Source organism: Hylobates moloch, unplaced genomic scaffold (assembly GCF_009828535.3).
Source record: "Hylobates moloch isolate HMO894 unplaced genomic scaffold, HMol_V3 SCAFFOLD_13, whole genome shotgun sequence".
Taxonomy (NCBI): Eukaryota; Metazoa; Chordata; class Mammalia; order Primates; family Hylobatidae; genus Hylobates; species Hylobates moloch.
Window position 1 is genome coordinate 38,871,272 of NW_026652288.1, and position 19,098 is coordinate 38,890,369.

Sequence of the window (19,098 nt, forward strand, 5' to 3'; positions counted from 1 at the left end):
GCCAACATGGCGAAACTCCATCTCTACTAAAAATACAAAAATTAGCTGGGCATGGTGGTGGGCACCTGTAGTCCCAGCTACTCAGGAAGCTGAGGCAGGAGAATCACTTGAGCCTGCAAGGCGGAGGTTGCAGTGAGCCAAGATCTTGCCATCGCACTCCAGCCTGGGCGACAGAGCAAGGCTCTATCTCAAACAAACAAACAAACAAAAAAAAAAAAAAAAGAAAAGAAAGAAAAAGGAAAAGTCTCTTTATTAAGAGAAAACTTGGACTAAAAACATGTCTGAAAGACAGATATTGGTAGTTGTTGAAGCTGGGTGATGGTACATGGGGGTTTATAAAATGTGTCACTGCTTTGTATATACTTGAAAATTCTTATAATAATTTTTTTTTTTTTAAGATGGAGTTTTGCTCTTGTTGCCCAGACTGGAATGCAATGGTGCGATCTCGGCTCACTGCAACCTCCACCTCCCAGGTTCAAGTGATTCTCCTGCCTCAGCCTCCTGAGTAGCTGGGATTATAGGCATGCGCCATCACGCCAGCTAATTTTGTATTTTTAGTAGAGAAGCGGTTTCTCAATGTTGGTGAGGCTGGTCTCGAACTCCCGACCTCAGGTGATCCACCCACCTCAGGTTCCCAAAGTGCTGGGATCACAGGCATGAGCCACCGCACCTGGCCAAAAAAATAATTTCTTTTTTTTTTTTTACTCAAATAAAATTTGAGTAAAAGAGTTCTTTTTTTTTTTTTTGAGACGGAGTCTCGCTCTGTCCCCAAGGCTGGAGTGCAGTGGCGCAATCTCGGCTCACTGAAAGCTCCGCCTCCCGGGTTCACGCCATTCTCCTGCCTCAGCCTCTCGAGTAGCTGGGACTACAGGCGCCCGCCACCACGCCCGGCTAATTTTTTGTATTTTTAGTAGAGACGGGGTTTCACCGTGGTCTCGATCTCCTGACCTCGTAATCCGCCCGCCTCGGCCTCCCAAAGTGCTGGGATTACAAGCATGAGCCACTGCGCTCGGCCTTGACTAAAAGAGTTCTAAGTAGCAGATTAATTGGCTGAAGTTAGGTCCAAATAAGACTAAATTTAACCATGTCCTTACTATGTTAAGACACACATCTTTTTGTGAGTATGGAAGGAAGCTCCTCGTTGAAGACAAATCATCTCATCTTGTCACATGCTTTTACTAACTGAATTGTTTTTAAGCATCTATGATGTAAACTTTACTCTCAGGCCTGAGAGAACTGAAGTCATGAAAAGGGATTTTGTTTGCTCATTTGTTTTAATGGAGGCAGTGTTCCTTCAGGAAACACAGGCCATATAGTATTCACTTCCATCACAAATAACAACAGTGCATTTTCTCATTCATTGTTCTGCAAAAACCTTGTATTTATTTATTTTGAGACTGAGTCTTACTCTGTCACCCAGGCTGGAGTGCAGTGGCATGATCACAGCTCACTGCAGCCTCGACCTCCTGAGCTCAAGCAATCCTCCCACCTCAGCCTCCTGAGTAGCTGGAACTACAGGCATGCACCACCATGCTTGCCTAACTGTAATTTTTTGTAAAGATGGAGTTCTCACCATGTTGCCCAGGCTGGTCTCAAGTGATCCTCCTGCCTCCACCTCTGAAAGTGCTGGGATCATAGGTGTGAGCCACAGCACCTGGCTGCATTACTTACTGCCTTCGCCAAGCATGATGCCTGGCATATCACGTGCCCTACCTCTAATGGTCACAATAAAACTATGAATCACGTAATAATATCCCCGCTTTACAAACGAGAATGCTGAGACTTGAGGTGGTTAAAGTGAGGCAGGCAGCAGTGCCAAGATGAGTTCCCCGTGGTCTGATGAGAGCCCAGGCACTAACACGACCCTTCAGACTGATGGGAAGATAAAGCCACTGCATCAACAGGCAGTAGGAAAACAGAACTGAGGTTGCCTAAAAGCCAAAACATTCCTCAGGGTCTTTATCACAATCTGAGGGCTTATCAAGGCCAGGCCTTCTGCCAGGCCTCTGTTTTCAGTCACACTCAATGACAGGGTCACAGACACCAACATACCAAAGGAAACGGCCAAGGCTGGGGGGAAATGGGCTGGGCACATTTTTAGAAAGTTATTCCTTAATGAGGAATTCTATTATTAGGAAATGACAAAATGCTATGTTGGTCTTAGAATAATATTGGGAAGCAATCATGAAAAACATGACTCAAGTGCTATTTTGTATGCTCACAAATGCTAGGGCAAAATTAAGTACATTCTGTATGTTTTCAAGACAGAGACGGACCAACAGGAAAATGCTGAAAGGAACCAAATTTGGATGAACTCATAAGCTTCAGAATATCTAAGCAAAAGTAGAATTCCTGCCTTTAGGGAAGAGTAACTTTCTTTCGGAAAAGCATCAGAAATGGCTAAAGTCACACATTATCCGAAATATGAACCTCACTTACAAAACCCTGGCAGGCATTCTGAATGTCAGCTATTGCAAAATTGCAAAACAAACTGGTCTTTGAATATCTTGGAAAACAGGTTTCTCTGGTTCTGAAGTCACTAGAGCTTTAACCAAGACAATCAGCCGGTGACTAAGACAACAATCTACAGTCTGCTGGATAGATCTGCTGTCACCTTCTAAGAAGGACATTATAGAATTCCGAGGGGTCCCAAGTACTACCAATCTAATCTTATTTTATAGACTTAAGAAGATAGTACTGGGCCAGTAGCTCACATCTGTAATCCCAGCACTTTGGGAGGCTGAGACGAACAAATTGCTTGAGCTCAAAAATACAAAAAAAATGAGCCAGGTGTGGTGGTGTGCACCTGCGGTCCCAGCTACTTGAGAGGCTGAGGTAGGAGGCTCACCTGTGCTGGGAGGCAGAGGATGCAGTGAGCTGAGATTGCGCCACTGCACTCAGGCCTGGGTGACAGAGACCCCGTCTCAAAAAACAAAACAAAACAAAACAAAAAAGATGAAATAGTACCTAATCATTTTCCAAAAATGCATAAATGCAGCTGTGTCTACTTTGCAAAGTAAGTACTTTAATGAAATATTTCAAATATGCTGATGCGTACAGAAAATACCCCATGTCTGGTATATCCACATCTCAGTGTCATCAAATTCTAACATTCTCAAGGACTAAAACATAGAGTAGGCTGGCTGGGCAGATCACCTGGGGTTAGGAGTTCGAGACCAGCTTGGCCAATATGGTGAAACCCCGTCTCTACTGAAAAATACAAAAATTAGCCGGGCGTGGTAGCACATGCCTGTAGTCTCAGCTACTCGGGAGGCCGAGGCAGGAGAATCGCTTGAACCCAAGAGGTGGAGGTTGCAGTGAGCCGAGATTGCGCCACTGCACTCCAGCCTGGGCAACAAAGCGAGACTTTGTTCTCCAAAAATAAATTAATAAATAAAACATATGTATAGAGCAGAAACCCTTTGCATACCCCTCATTCAATCACATTTGCTCTGCCTCTTCCAAATTAACCCCCTACCACCCTGAACTTGGTGTTTTCTTTTATTCATGTTTTTATATCCATTAAAATAAGCTTTGTTTGTTTTTTTGAGATGGAGTCTCGCTCCCAGGCTGGAGTGCAGTGGTGCGATCTCGGCTCACTGCAAGCTCCGCCTCCCGGGTTCACGCCATTCTCCTGCCTCAGCCTCCCGAGTAGCTGAGACTACAGGCGCCTGCCACCATGCCCGGCTAATTTTTGTATTTTTAGTAGAGATGGGGTTTCACCATGTTAGCCACGATGGTCTCGATCTCCTGACCTTGTAGTCCACCCGCCTCAGCCTCCCAAAGTGCTATGGGATTACAGGCATGAGCCACCATGCCCAGCCCCAAAACAAGCTTATTTTTAAAACAAGCAAAAATAACTTTCCTAGGGTTCTAGTTATTGACACACTCCCATGAGTGCCATGAGCTTCTTGCCTCACCACGTGCGGGACAGGAAAACCCAAAGACACTCCTGAAATGCTTCTCCTCCTCCTCCTCTCACCCATCTGTTTTTTCTAGAACAAGGGTCTGCAAATGTTTTCTATAAGGGGCCAAATACTGAACACAAGCAGCAATTGGCCTGCCCGTCAGTGTGTGATCACACAAAGCAATCTCATGATCAGTGGGAAAAATGATACCGCTCAATGACATTTAAAAGTTTTTGTCAGGGCCAGGCGCGGTGGCTCACGCCTGTAATCCCAGCACTTTGGGAGGCTGAGGCGGGCAGATCACGAGGTCAGGAGATCGAGACCATCCTGGCTAAAACGGTGAAACCCCGTCTCTACTAAAAATACAAAAAATTAGCCGGGCGTGGTGGCGGGCATCTGTAGTCCCAGCTACTTGGGAGGCTGAGGCAGGAGAATGGCGTGAACCTGGGAGGCGAAGCTTGCAGTGAGCCAAGATTGCGCCACTGCACTCCAGCCTGGGCCACAGAGCGAGACTCCGTCTCAAAAAAAAACAAAAAAAAAGTTTTTGTCAGCTGGGCGTGGTGGCTCACACCTGTAATCCCAGCACTTTGGGAGGCCGAGGCAGGTGGATCACCTGAGGTCAAGAGTTCGAGACCAGCCTGACCAACATGGAGAAACCCCGTCTGTACTAAAAATACAAAATTAGCTGGGCGTGGTGGTGCATGCCTGTAATCCCAGCTATTCGGGAGGCTGAGGCAGGAGAATTGTTTGAACCCAGGAGGTGCAGGTTGCAGTGAGCTGATCCATTGCACCCCAGCGTGGGCAATAAGAGTGAAACTTCATCTCTCAAAAAAAAAAATTTTTTTTGTCAAGCTGGGCATGGCGGCTCATACGTATAATCCCAGCACTTCGGGAGGCCGAGGCAGGAGGATCATTTGAGGTCACGAGTTCAAGACCAGCCTGGGCAACATAGTGAGACCCTGTCTCTACAAAAAATAAAAAAAATTTTTTGGCCAGATGCAGTGGCTCACACCTGTGGTCAGGATTTCAAGACCACCCTGGCCAACATGGTGAAACCCCATCTCTACTAAAAATATAAAACTTAGGCAGGCATGGTGGCGTGCGCCTGTAGTCCCAGCTACTCAGGAGGCTGAGGCGGGACAATCACTTGAACTCGGGAGGTGGAGGTTGCAGTGAGCTGAGATCGTGCCACTGCACTCTAGTCTGGGCGACAGAGCAAGACCCTGTCTCAAAAAATAAGGAAAGAAAAACTCTATTAGCATTTATTTAGCATACTGTAAGTTAAAACATTAGAAACATTTAGGATTAAAGTGTTAATTTCTTTGCAAAAGAATTTCTAAGGGGAGTTTGAACCGTGCTTGTGGTCTCACCATATAACTTACGACACAGAGCAAGCATCATTTCTACACCTTTTCTAGCAATTGCCAAACACTTTTCTAGATCTGGATCAGCTTTCAACGTTTTATCCTTTGCTCTTTCAGTGTCACAAAATTGCTCTGAGAGCTGCTTCACAGAAGAGGCTTTGCCAGTGTTGCTTCCTCTGGGCCACCATCCAGAAAGTCACAACTGCCATCCTCATTTCTGTGGACAAGAAGCCTTCACAAGCTCCCTGGCTGCAGATCCAGAGTCTCTCCAATGCAGAGGGAAGTGCAACACCTCCCGTAAGCTGGTCTACCTCTCCATTTTATGTTTTGTCTTTTTTTTTAGACAGTCTCATTCTGTCGTCCAGGATGGAATGCAATAGCACGATCTCGGCTCACTGCAACCTCTGCCTCCCGGGTTCAAGTGATCTCCTGCCTCAGCCTCCCAAGTAGCTAGGACTCCAGGAGTGTACCACCACACCTGGCTACTTTGTGTATTTTCAGTAGATAGGGTTTCGCTGTGTTAGCCAGGCTGGCCTCAAACTCCTGACCTCAAGTGATCTGCCTACCTCGTCCTCCCAAAGTGCTGGGATTACAGGATTGAGCCACCTTAGCGAAAAACACTGCAGGACACCTTTCCTAAAAACAACTAACATCACTAAAAACGAGTCTCCTCTTTTCATTGAAGACACTTGGAATTCTAAGGATAGTAGCCAAGGAGAAATTATTTGCTATAAAAATCCCCAGACATGCCACTCCTTAGTATCAAAAAGCAAAGAAAGCTCTGAAGAGTCATTTAATCCAAGAGTTTCAAAGAACTCCATCTCAAAAAAAAGAAAAAAAAGTGTTGTGAAGATTAAAGGAGTTTTTAATCCATTATAAGTACTTAAAATAGTATTTGGCACACAGTTTGGTTTTTTTTTTTTTTTTAGAGACGGAGTCTTGCTCTGTCGCCCAGGCCTGAGTGCAGTGGCGGGATCTCGGCTCACTGCAAGCTCCGCCTCCTGGGTTCATGCCATTCTCCTGCCTCAGCCTCTCGAGCAGCTGGGACTACAGGCGCCCGCCACCACACCTGGCTAATTTTTTGTATTTTTAGTAGAGACGGGGTTTCACCGTGTTAGCTAGGATGGTGTTGATCTCCTAACCCGGTGATCTGCCTGCCTCGGCCTCGCGAAGTGCTGGGATTACAGGCGTGAGCCACCGAACCTGGCCTGGCACAAAACTTCTAACAAATAGTAGATATTGTATCTTTATGATTTTTTTTTTTTTTTTTTTTTTTTGAGACGGAGTCTCGCTCTGTCGCCCAGGCTGGAGTGCAGTGGCGCAATCTCGGCTCACTGCAAGCTCCGCCTCCCGGGTTCACGCTATTCTCCTGCCTCAGCCTCTCCGAGTAGCTGGGACTACAGGCGCCCACCACGACGCCCGGCTAATTTTTTTTGTATTTTTAGTAGAGACGGGGTTTCACCATGGTCTCGATCTCCTGACCTCGTGATTCGCCCGCCTCGGCCTCCCAAAGTGCTGGGATTACAAGCGTGAGCCACCACGCCCGGCTATGATTGTATTTTTTATGAAGACAGGACTAATATAGGGACAGTCAGAATAAAGAGAATGACACATTTCACTACACAGTCCAACCAAGCATGCTGACAGAGAGGATAAGGAGGAAGAGGATATACAGGGAAAGCCAAAAGTATAACCTCAAGCCAAACCAACGATTTCTTATCTTCACCTGGAGGAAGACAATGGCAAACCACCACACGGGTCAAAGTCCTGCATGGCTACAAGATCAGGATATGCTGGGCTGGGAGGCCGAAAGCCAGAGGGAAGGACTGGTGGAAAAAACAAACACCAAAACAAATGAAGCAACACAAACCCTCCATGCTTTCCACACCCACCTGCACTTGCACTTTAAGTATCTTTTCACCAGGGAATGAATGAGAGCATCTTAAAAAGAGGTACTGAAGCTTTGCGCAGTGGCAGTATCGTAGCCAATGAGGTCTATCCGAGGCGCGATTATTGCTAATTGAAAAAAAAAAAAAAAAAAAAAAAAGAGGTACTGAGGCCAGGCGCAGTGGCTCACGCCTGTAAGCCCAGCACTCTGGGAGGCCGAGGCAGATCACCTGAAGTCAGGAGTTCAAGAAAACAGGTACTGAATGACAGAAGGTACAGAAACCTATTTCAATTCTACCAAGCCAGATTCCAAAGGTGACATTTACTGTGCAATCAGCCTTATTTTAAGGTGATCTATAAATCTACCTACTTTGGTTAGCTGGCTAGGTTCTACATATTTGAGTGTTTCTGTTTCCAGTACAGAAAGCTACCAACTAACTACCCATCTCCTTTAGGCTTGGGTGTCTGGAAGTTTTCATTATTGAGACAATTCAGAACCTTTCCAAAAAAAAAACCTCAGGTATTTATGAGAAAGAACATTTACAATTACAAATCCAACTTAAGTTATGAGGCTCATAAAATCTTGATGTTTCAGATATAAAATCTTGGTATTTTCTATATAAAATATTTAGATATAAAAGTTTACATTTCAGGCCGGACACAGTGGCTCACGCCTGTAACCCCAGCACTTTGGGAGGCTGAGGCAGATGGATCACCCGAGGTCAGGAGTTCAAGACCAGCCTGGCCAACATGGTGAAACTCCGTCTCTCCTAAAACTACAAAAAAATGAGCCAGGCGTGGTGGCGCATGCTTGTAATCCCAGCTACTCAAGAGGCTGAGGCAGGAGAATCACTTGAACCCGGAAGGTGGAGGTTGCAGTGAGTCGAGATCGCACCACTGCACTCCAGAGTCTGGGCGACAGAGCGAGACTCCGTATCAAAAAATAAAAAATTTACATTTCATAACCTATCAGCACAATGCAACTCATCACTACTCATGCCTACCGTCACTCCATATTCCACTCTGAAACAGGACTATTAAGTCTACTCTCGCCTCAATCCATAACAAGAACCCGAGCAGCCCATCTGAATAGCTGGGAAGGAAACATATAGTTTCAAATCTTCCAAGGAACTGTCTGCTGTTAATTCACATTCAGCCATTCTTTACCTTGTGCAAATCACGGGACCATTTTCAGAACTGAGGAAAGCTCTTGAACCCTCTCTCTGGAATGGTGTTTCTCAACCTTTTTTCATTACTACCTTCCCCCTAAGAAGACTTTTTGGAAATGTTTTTCCTAATCGCCCCATGAAATTTTAATACACAGACATACTATATATCTATTCATGTAGAGCGGCCCTTCAAAAGGTCACAAACTATTATAGTATCTTTTTGTTCCCCCACCCCTTTAAGAACATGCCATACACTCTAAATGACAGACCCTGGGATACACATGGACAAACTATCACATATAAAATTGTTTTGAGATGGGGTCTCGCTCTGTCGCCCAGGCTGGAGTGCAATGGTGCAATCTCGGCTCACTGCAACTTCCACTTCTCAGGCTCAAGCAATTCTCCCACCTCAGCCTCCCACGTAGCTGGGACTACAGGCTGAGTAGTTTTTTGTATTTTTTGTTTCACCATGTTGAAACTCCTGAGTCAAGCAATCCACCCGCCTCGGCCTCCCAAAGTGCTGGGATTACAGGCGTGAGCCATTGTGCCCAGCAGTATCACATAAAAGTGAAGGACTTCAGATTAAGGGACTTCTGAGGCCATGGACCTGGGCCCAGTCAGGAATCACCCTGAGCTCCATCTCCAACACGTGTGAGTAAAACAACATATGAATTCTTGCCCTTTTTTTTTTTTTTTGAGACGGAGTCTCACTCTGTCTCCCAGGCTGGAGTGCAGTGGCGTGATCTTGGCTCACTGCAACCTCCACCCTCCGAGTTCAAGCGATTCTCCTGCCTGAGCCTCCAGGCGCCTGCCACCACGCCCAGCTAATTTTTTTTTGTATTTTTGTAGAGATGGGGTTTCACCGTGTTAGCCAGGATGGTCTCTATCTCCTGACCTCGTGACCCGCCTGCCTCAGCCTCCCAAAGTGCTGGGATTACAGGCACGAGCCACCGCGCCTGGCCTCGCCCTCATTTCTAAAATGGCTTCTAATCATAAAAAGCATATTTCAAATAAACTTCAAAATAACTAAACTCTAGCAACTACTTCATCTGCCAAGGAAAATAAAACCAAAAAAAAAAGTAAATAAACTCCAAAGTTCCTGGGCCTCAGCATCAACATCAGCACTTCTTTACAGGGAGTTTTCAAAAAGATGTTGCCAGAAACAACCGTGAAATGACACTTGTGAGGAGGATCTTGCAGGACATCGGAATCCACACTCTAACGTCCACATTAGTCATGGCCAGTGGGCCAAGGCCTCCTGGGGCTAATGGAGTCATTTCAGTGTGACTCCTGCTGGGGTCTCTCCCGCCTCACATGAGCCACAGGCTTATCACCCCTCATTCAGCCTCCCCTGTAGCCTCCAGACATGGCAAACAGAAGCTCTGCATGCATTCTGCAAATGGCCTGGGATGGGTAAAATGAGAAACAGGGCGGGGAGCAGGGTGAAAGAGGAGAAGTGTGCTTTCTCCATCACAGCCTGAGCTCTCAAATACTGACTGGGCAAAGCAATGTTTCCAGTGGAAAGGGGCCAGTCTCCCACGGAGACCTGAAGGCAAGGCCCTCAACCTTCTTTAGGAACTGCAACCATTTGAACCTCAAAAGCCCCCATTTTCAGTGCTAAGCACACCAACCCTGACACTCATCACCAGACATACACTCATCTGTTCGTTTATTGTACTGTCTTCCTCTCATTATGACACATCTGCCATGGATGGGGGAGGGGGTCTATTTTGTTCAGTGCTCTATTTTGAGTGAGTCAGTGCCTGGCAATTTGTGGGTGCTAAATAAACATTTGCTGACTGTATCAGTGAATAAGATTTCGAACTACCCTGGAACCAAACTGCCTTGCCTGCAAGTAGGACAAGCACTCCTGTGGAGGATAAGAATAATGTGAGAAGCTGCTTTAGAGAATTCCCAGCTGATCGCCAACACCAGCTTTACTTTAGCCTTCTGTCATCTTATCTTTGACCACCAGGGTCACAACTACCCATAGGGGTGAGGAGGAAAGTAAAGAAAGGGTGGCAACTAATAACATGCCTGCGGAGTCTGCTGGAAAGCTTACCCTTTAGTTAAGGTTCTACAGACACTGTAATTAACCTGAGAGGTCCACAGATTTCGAAAATCCCTTGGAAGTACAGGAGAGGGCCGGGCCACATGGCTCGAGCCTGTAATCCCAGCACTTTGAGAGGCTGAGGTGGGCAGATCACCTGAGGTCGGGAGTTCGAGACCAGCCGGGCCAACATGTTGAAATCCCATCCCAACTAAAAATACAAAAATTAGCTGGGCATGGCGGTGCACACCTGTAACCCCAGCTACGCAGGAGGATGAGGCAGGAGAATCGCTTGAACCCAGGAGGCAGAGGTTGCAATGAGCCAAGATGGCGCCACTGCACTCCAGTCTGGGTAACAGAGCAAGACTCTGTCTCAAAAAAAAAAAAAAAAAAAAAAGGTGCAGGAGAGGTTCTCAAATGAGTGTTGCCCTGCTTGCCTCCAGTGGAAATTCCCAAGAAGAATCAACAAAAGACCTTGAACCATCCTGGCTAACACGGTGGTGAGACCCTGTCTCTACTAAAAATACAAAAAATTAGCCGGGCGTGGTGGCGGGCGCCTATAGTCCCAGCTACTCAGGAGGCTGAAGCAGGAGAATGATGTGAACCCGGAAGGTGGAGCTTGCAGTGAGCTGAGATTGCGCTACTGCACTTCAGCCTGGGAGACGAGAGAGACTCTGTCTCAAAAAAAAACCAAAAAAAAAGAAAAAAACAAAGGACCTTAAGCCAAGTAACCATTAACACAAGTTCTGATGCCCAGGGCCAGGCACAAAGTTATTGGCAGCAAGAACTACACCTAACCGGCCACTCCTAAAGGACCTTTCAAGTTTCTATTCTGCGGAGGAAATATATGATCTGGCCTGGTGTTGAGCAACATCACAAATTTCAGGACCCTCCAAATACCAGGATTTACCACCTGGGTGGGGAAAAGGAAAAGAAAAAAATCCTGCATATTTGCAGCTACCTGATAAAAGGATTTCCCCTAACAGCTGTAACATACATACATACACACACACGTGCGCACGCGTGTGCTCTCCCTGTCTCACACTGTAACGTGCAATTTATAAAGAACTGTTATGTGTTACCTTTTACTAAATGGAGTATATGTTTAAGGTAGGGGTCAGAAACCAAAGGCCTACAGAGATAGAGGGCAGGCAGTAGCTGAGGTGAGGCAGGCTGAGTAAGATCTACAGGCTGGGGAGTGGTATAGCTCCTGCCTGAAAGAGGCACTCGGCTCCTGCCGGGGAGTGCTGGGCAGGAAAACAGGCCTGTGTTCTGGTTTGGTTCCATTACATCTTCATGTTTTTCAGGCAAAGCCAAAAACTACATTTTTACGTTTAAAAAATCCCAATTCTGGAAAATGTGCAAGTCACATAAAGGCTATGTGAAGCTTCCTGGGAGTGGCCAGTTTATAATCCCTGCGTGCTTTCCACTCCAGACTGTAACTGTCCCTAACGCTAGATCGGGGAGGTTCCTCACCTGGCATAAGCTCAGCTTTCCCCCCACCTCTGTCTGCAGAGGTTGGAGTCAGGACCCTCTTTGTCCGGCCAGTCCACCTGTCCCTTCCCACCTGCCCTCACTACTCAGAGCGTCACCAACACATCAATCATAGACCACCTGATGCTTCTCACAAGAAGCCCTGACCCCTGAGTTAACCCTCACTCTCACACGGCGGGGCCTGCTTTGTCCCCATCTTCCCTCCCCCAACTCCCGGGCCCTCTGGTACTCAGGACCGGTCTTGAGCAAATCTTCCAAGTCCTCAATCTCCTCTGAACATTGTTGCCACCCTCTTACCTAATTGGAGTCTCCCCTGAGGGCACACTTTCTGGGGCCCTTCCAAGTGGGGAGGTCTCCTTGCTCCTGGGAGCTGCTTCTGGACTATTCTCCCTCCACCCTCCCCAAAACCCCCAGCTGGGAGACTCCCATTGTTAGAGTAAATCATTCACTACCCCGCCTGGCATGTGATCTGCCAAGCCAGACAACTACTCCTTTCATCCCAACTTTAGCTCCGGGCCTGCCACCTCTCCCGCTGCTCTTATGATCATTCTTGGAGATTTATATATCTAGGTAGATGGTCTTCTGACTCTAGGTTCCAAGACCTCCAGCTGATCTCATCCCACCCTCGTCCCCCGCTTCCTCTCAGGGTCACACCTAGACCTGTCTCAATAACTGCCACCTCTTCAGAACCTCCCTCTCATGCATCTCACTCAATATCCACTGCATCCTATCTGTCTGGTTCATTCCCTTCAGAACCTCAACTCCAACAATCTGCTGGCCCTACCATCTCGGCCCTCCACCCCCTCATGTCTTCATACAGAATAAATTCCTTGACCAGCCCCCATCCTCCCTCCCTCACACATTCTCTGTTCACTTCTCCCTCACCATCACACTCATCCGGCAGCACCTGAGCCACTGCATGGAGCTTCAGCAACACCACACTCCCAGTGGATGACTTGCTTCCAGAGAAAACACAAGCAATCAGGAAGGAGCGAGGAAAAAAAAAATCAAAACTGCCTCCTGCCTCCGATTAAGCTGTTCAAGCTTTCAAACAAACAGAACTTAAGATGAGTGAGGGCATGAGTTCACCCAGTCAGACACTAGTACTTCTGAAAGGTCAGTAGGTCCAGCCGGCAGCAGCAGTCAGGGAGGCCACTCTGAACAGAGAAGGCCTCTGCAGTGAGACCTGGCTTTGTCAATTACTACTACCGAGTGACCTCGGGCAAGGCACGTAACTTCACCACCGCACCCGGCTGTTTCAAAGGTTAAACGGCACATCCCAGCTCAGAGTAAGCACCAGAGGTAGCAAGAGGCCAGGTAACTGGGAGGTACATCCTAACATAATTACTTCACCTGAAAAAGTCCAGCAGAGATGCCAAATTCTGGTTCTGATTGCAAGAATGGTCAACGTCTGTATTCCTGACTCCCAGTCACCTACAGCTGAGCCTCTCCCCACCAATTCTTTTTTCTCCTGCCTGGGGCATAGAAAAATTAACCAGTCCCCAGAAGTTACCACAGGTGATGACTTGGTGCACACCTATCCTGCTCTTTTTTTTTTTTGAGACGGAGTCTTGCTGTGTCGCCCAGGCTGCTGTGCAGTGGCTTGATCTCAGCTCACTACAGCCTCTGCCTTTGGGCTTCAAACGATTCTCCTGCCTCAGCCTCCCGAGTAGCCGGGACTACAGGCGCGCACCACCATGCCCAGCTAATTTTTGTATTTTTGGTAGAGACGGGGTTTCATCATGTTGCCTAGGGTGGTGTTGAACTCCTGGCCTCCAGTGATCTGCCCGCCTTGGCCTCCCAAAGTTCTGGGATTACAGGCATGAGCCACATTGCCTGGCCTTTTTTTCTTTTTTTGAGATGGGAGTTTCACTCTTGTTGCTCAAGCTGGAATGCAGTGGCGTGATCTTGGCTCACTGCAACATCTGCCTCCCGGGTTCAAGCACCAGTACCTGTCTATAAAGCCCTAGGCCATCTGGCTGCAGCCTACCTCTCCCACCTCCCATCCTCCTCCGGTCCTCCCCTCCTTCATGCCAGCGCCAGCCAGGCTGGCTCTGTCTTTTCCCTGAACCCAACCAAGCTTGTTCCAGCTTCAAGGCCTTTGTACTCTATTGCCTGCAACTGGACGCTGGTCCCCCAGGTCTCCGTGTAGCTACCGCCTCCTCCTTCTTCATGTTAGAACTCAGATGTCACCCTTCTCACGGAGACCTCCCCCGACTACCTGAGCTAAAGCCGCCCCCAACATCTTACATCACCCTGTTGGTGTACTTCACCTGGTTCATTTAATTCTCAGTAACTTAATCTCATGGCAAGTGCTTTTTAAACCTTCACTAGCTCTGCCTCTCCCACTCTGTGAATGCAGGAACCCAGCTAGTCTGAGTTAACTGTTATCACCAGCGCCAGTGCCTGACACGTAGCAGGGCCTCAGTAAGTTTTGCTGAATCAGTGAATTCTTGCTTTCAAGAGAGCTCTTTTCAAAACCCGCTGGTGCTTGTCTGAAGCAGTTAAGCTTAAAACAACACTTGTTCAAACAGACCTTTCAGGCCACACTTCCTTAAGCGTGTAGAAGTTTAAATCACCTTATTCACCACTGACTTCTAAGGACCAATTCAAAGACCCCAACACCAACTGCTCAACGCCAACACTCTCTCGCACCTTAGCAGAGCTTCCTCTTCCCCAACGCTTGTTTCCTTTCTTGCTCCCTCCTTCTCGGGCATCTACTTTACTGCAACTCAACTACAAAAACTTCGGGGGGGGCTCTTGTCCAATCTCCAAAGAGGCAGGGGTGAGATGGGCTTCTTCCCTGAGTCTAAAACGGCCACCAGGTCACCCAGTCCAACCCCCACCATCTCACAGGTCTGGCCTCTCCCTGGGCTTTGGCCATGGAACTTTCCACCGCCAGGAGGAGGTTGGTCTTCAATTCTGTCCTCACCCCGTTCTTGCCACAGGAAGGGGCAGTGCCACGCCTTCTTGGTCAATACCCCTAGACTCTTCCTCCACCCGAAGGAAACTCTCCTAACCCTCGCTCCTCCGCCCGTCTTCGCTCTCGAGGGCTCCCAAACCTCATCTCAAGGCTCAATCCTCCAGGGCTGGTTCCACCACACCCGCTGAACGCCATCAAGTAACCCCGTTTCCTCCCCCGCCAGTTCTCCCTGCTCAGACCCCCGTTGACCCCCGAGCCTCTGCCCCCTGCGCCCCGCCTCCTGCCTCCCCGCCCGGCCCTCACCGTGGATGCTGCGTTCTCGGTCGGCCGCCAGGACCCCAGAGAGGAGCAGCGATCCCAGCAGGGCGAGAAGCGCCCGACTCCGCCTCAGCCCGCATAGCTGCGCCATGGCCAGCTCCGCCGAGACGCGCAGGCGACGCCGCCAGCCACCAGCCGTTGGGGTCTCGCGATCAGCTGCGGGAAGCCCCTCGCCGCGCACGCGCACTGGAGCGCCTCGCGTTCAGGTGCGGACGCTCGGGGAGGGTCCGCCAGGTGCCCAAGCCCCCGGAAGTCGCCTTTCCGGACCTTCGGTGTGGGGACGCCCGGCCTTCTCGGCACGCGATGCCTGGGTCTGCTCCTCACTCGCGCCCTCGCCGCCTGCGACACTCAACGGCCCTCCGCGCGTTCAGAGCCCCGCTACACCTCCCAACGCGCGGAGGTCGCCAGAGCCAATGGCCAACGCCTATTGGAAGCGGCTCCCGAAGGTGGCCGAGCAGACAGGGGGCGGGGCGCACCTAGCTAGGCAGGCCGAGCTGGGCGCAGGCGCAAAGGGCAGGTACCTGCGCGGCCGCTCCCCCGCCCTGGGCGCACCTGGGCCCGCCCCTGGTGCCGGGGAAGAGGCGGGGCTTGCGCGGGCCTCGCCCCCAACAGAACCTGGCGGGGCGGGGCGCCTGCCCGCTGAGCACCTGCCACCCTTCCCTTGGGCTTGGTGACGACATCCGAGGAGGGCCTTCGCTCTTGGACTGGCCTCAGGGTGGGAGGAGGGGGCGGCAGACACGCGTTTCTTGGAAGCCTGTGGTTTTCTGCCCGCCTCGCCGCAGCTTTCCTGTGAATTCCTTCCTGAATTCAAAGTTCACTGGGCTCATGCTCCAGGGCTTAATGCTGGGGACCCAGCGGTGGCCATGCCAGACTGGTCCCTGAGTCACCAAACAGGAACGGCCCAGAGTAGTGATAGCGGAAGCTTAGCACAAAGTGATGAAAGCTGTGATGGGGAAGGCCAAGCTGAGGGATCAGAGGCTGGATCGCTAGAAAACCTGGGCATGATGGGATCCCAGATAGCTTTCCCATCCAGCCTGAGAGAGGGCCAAGGAGGGCTTCCTGGAGGAGGTGATAGGCCCATGCAAAAACAGCCCCGGGCTCTGGCTCCAAGGTTCTCAGGACAGATATGGAGACAAATACTTAGCACAGGCAGCATCAGAATTGAGAGGAAGGAAGGCCCTGGGGAAACCCAGAGAAGACACCTGACCAAGCCTGGGAGTCAAAGAAGGCTTCCTGGAAGAGGAGTTACGTGAACTGACTCTAGAAAGGGGAATGGAGGGGGGCAGGCACACGAGTAGAGGACAGCCAACAAGGTAATCAAAATAAATGCATTATTATTGAAAACACTTTTTTAGATTATTTATTTATTTATTTATTTTTTTGAAATGGAGTTTTTGCTCTTGTTGCCCAGGCTGGAGTGCAATGGTGTGATCTTGGCTCACTGCGGCCTTGACCTCCTGGGCTCAAGGGATCCTCCCACCTCAGCCTCCCAAGTAGCTGGGACTACAGATGTGAGCCACCACATCCAGCTAATTTTTAAATTTTTTGTGGAGACAGGGGTCTTGCTGTGTTGCCTAGGCTGGTCTCAAACTCCTGGCTTCAAGGGATCCTCCTGTCTCATCCTTCCAAAAGTGTTGTATTACAGGCGTGAACCACCACACCTGGCCTGAAAACACTTTGACAGTGCTATACAGAAAATGAGGCCGGGCGCGGTGGCTCACGCCTGTAATCCCAGCACTTTGGGAGGCCGAGGCAGGCGGATCACGAGGTCGGGAGATCAAGGCCATCCTGGCTAATGCGGTGAAACCCCGTCTCTACTAAAAATACAAAAAATTAGCCAGGCCTGGTCCTGGCTAATAAAAAATTAGCCACCTGTGGTCCCAGCTACTCCGGAGGCTGAGGCAGGAGAATGGCGTGAACTCGGGAGGCGGAGCTTGCAGTGAGCTGAGATTGCGCCACTGCACTCCAGCCTAGGCAACAGAGCGAGACTCCGCCTCAAAAAAAAAGAAAAGAAAATGAATCGGGGGCTGGGATGGAAAATAACAAGAGATCTTTTGAATGGGGTGGCGGAGGAAGGGCTCTGTGAGGGGTGGCTTTGATAATGAACTCTGAAGGATGATAAGGGCCAAGGGACAAACATTCCAAGCATCAGGAACGGCAAATGCAGAGGTCTTCAGGCAGGAAAGAGAATAGTGTGTTCAGAAGCAAGGGCCACTCCCACTCTTCAGCCTTCCTCCTAGCATAATAATACATGAAGAGTCGAAGAGTCGTAACTGAGTTATCGAAATGGTGTTTACCTTAAACAGTGGAAGTCTAACCTTGCAGTGAGGTCATGGGACTCAAGGTGGAGTCTGAATGTGAGGCCAAAGGTCTCCCCCAGCACTTGAATCACCCACTGCCACTCAGGCCCACTAAAGCCAGGCTTGAGCATGAAAACAGAGAAGTATGTGCTGAGCTGTCGGGGCTTGGAAGAAGGCATAGGCCTCTTCTTTCTTTATTTTATTTTATTTTATTTTGAGACAGAGTTTCGCTTGTTGCCCAGGCTGGAGTGCAGTGCCGTGATCTCAGCTCACTGCAACCTCCACCTCCCGGGTTCAAGCGATTCTCCTGCCTCAGCCTCCTGAGTAGCTGGGATTACAGGCACCCACCACCACGCCCAGCTAATTTTTGTGTTTTTTGTAGAGATGGAGTTTCACCATGTTAGCCAGGCTGGTCTCGAACTGCTGACCTCATGATCCACCCACCTTGACCTCCCAAAGTGTTGGGATTACAGGCGTGAGCCACGGCGTCTGTCCAGTTTGGAACTTTAAACACAAAAACTCAAAAGGAGGGCCAGGCGCAGTGGCTCATGCCTGTAATCCCAGCACTTTGGGAGGCCAAGGCGGGCTGATCACGAGGTCAGCGGATCGAGACCATCCTGGCTAACACAGTGAAAACCCGTCTCTACTAAAAAAAAAATAAAAAAGATTAGCCAGATGTGGTGGCGGGAGCATGTAGTCCCAGCTACTCGGGAGGCTGAGGCAGGAGAATCGCTTGCACCCGGGAGGCGGAGTTTGCAGTGAGCCAATATTGTGCCACTGCACTCCAGCCTGAGCAACAGCACGAGACTCGTTCTCAAAAAAAAAGGGGCCGGGCGCGGTGGCTCATGCCTGTAATCCCAGCACTTTGGGAGGCCGAGGTGGGTGGTTCACAAAGTCAGGAGTTCGAGACCAGCCTGGCCAACATAGTGAAACCCTGTCTCTACTAAAAATACAAAAATTAGCCTGGCGTGGTAGCGCGCGCGCCTGTAGTCCCAGCCCCTCAGGAGGCTGAGGCAGAAGAATCGCTTGAACCCGGGAGGTGGAGGCTGCAGCAAGCTGAGATCGCCCCACTGCACACCAGCCCAGGCGACAGTGTGAGACTTAGTCTCAAAAAAAGAAAGAAAAGAAAAAAAAAGGGCTGGGCGCGATGGCTTATGCCTGTAATCCCATGTAATCCCAGCACTTTGGAAGGCCAAGGCAGGCGGATCACGAGGTCAGCAGATGGAGACCATCTGGGCTAACACCCATGTGGGCTAACACGGTGAAACCCAGTCTCTACTAAAAAAAAAAATACGAAAGATTAGCCAGGCGTGGGCCGGGTGCGGTGGCTCACGCCTGTAATCCCAGCACTTTGGGAGCCTGAGGCGGGTGGATCACGAGGTCAGGAGGTCAAGACCATCCTGTAAGATGGTGAAACCCCGTCTCTACTAAAAATACAAAAAAAATTAGCCGGGTGTGGTGGCAGGCTCCTGTAGTCCCAGCTACTCGGGAGGCTGAGGCAGGAGAATAGCTTGAACCCGGGAGGCGGAGGTTGCAGTGAGCTGAGATAGCGCCATTGTACTCCAGCCTGGACAACAAGAGCAAAACTCCGTCTCAAAAAATGAAACAAAAACAAAACAAAACAAAAAACTTGACAGTAATTGCATCAATTGTTTTTTTCCCCCCCCCTTTTTTTTTTTTTTTTT

At 49.4% G+C, this 19,098-nt stretch overlaps 1 protein-coding gene and 1 pseudogene across 2 annotated transcripts in view; one reads left to right on the forward strand and one right to left on the reverse strand.

Moving 5' to 3' along the window:
• The window catches only part of SPINT2 (serine peptidase inhibitor, Kunitz type 2), a 28,133-nt gene extending 12,318 nt beyond the window's left edge, over positions 1–15,815 (reverse strand). Inside the window, exon 1 of one of the 2 annotated variants that reach the window (XM_032173052.2) lies at positions 15,099–15,685. In XM_032173052.2, the coding sequence (XP_032028943.1) occupies positions 15,099–15,204 (106 nt within the window). In that variant the 5' untranslated portion in view covers positions 15,205–15,685. Of the gene's footprint in view, positions 1–15,098 lie in introns of both variants that reach the window. The other variant, XM_058426975.1, reaches the window with a different exon arrangement.
• Positions 7,232–7,314, forward strand: LOC116481385 (U4 spliceosomal RNA; annotated as a pseudogene).
• Positions 15,816–19,098: the final 3,283 nt, after the last annotated feature.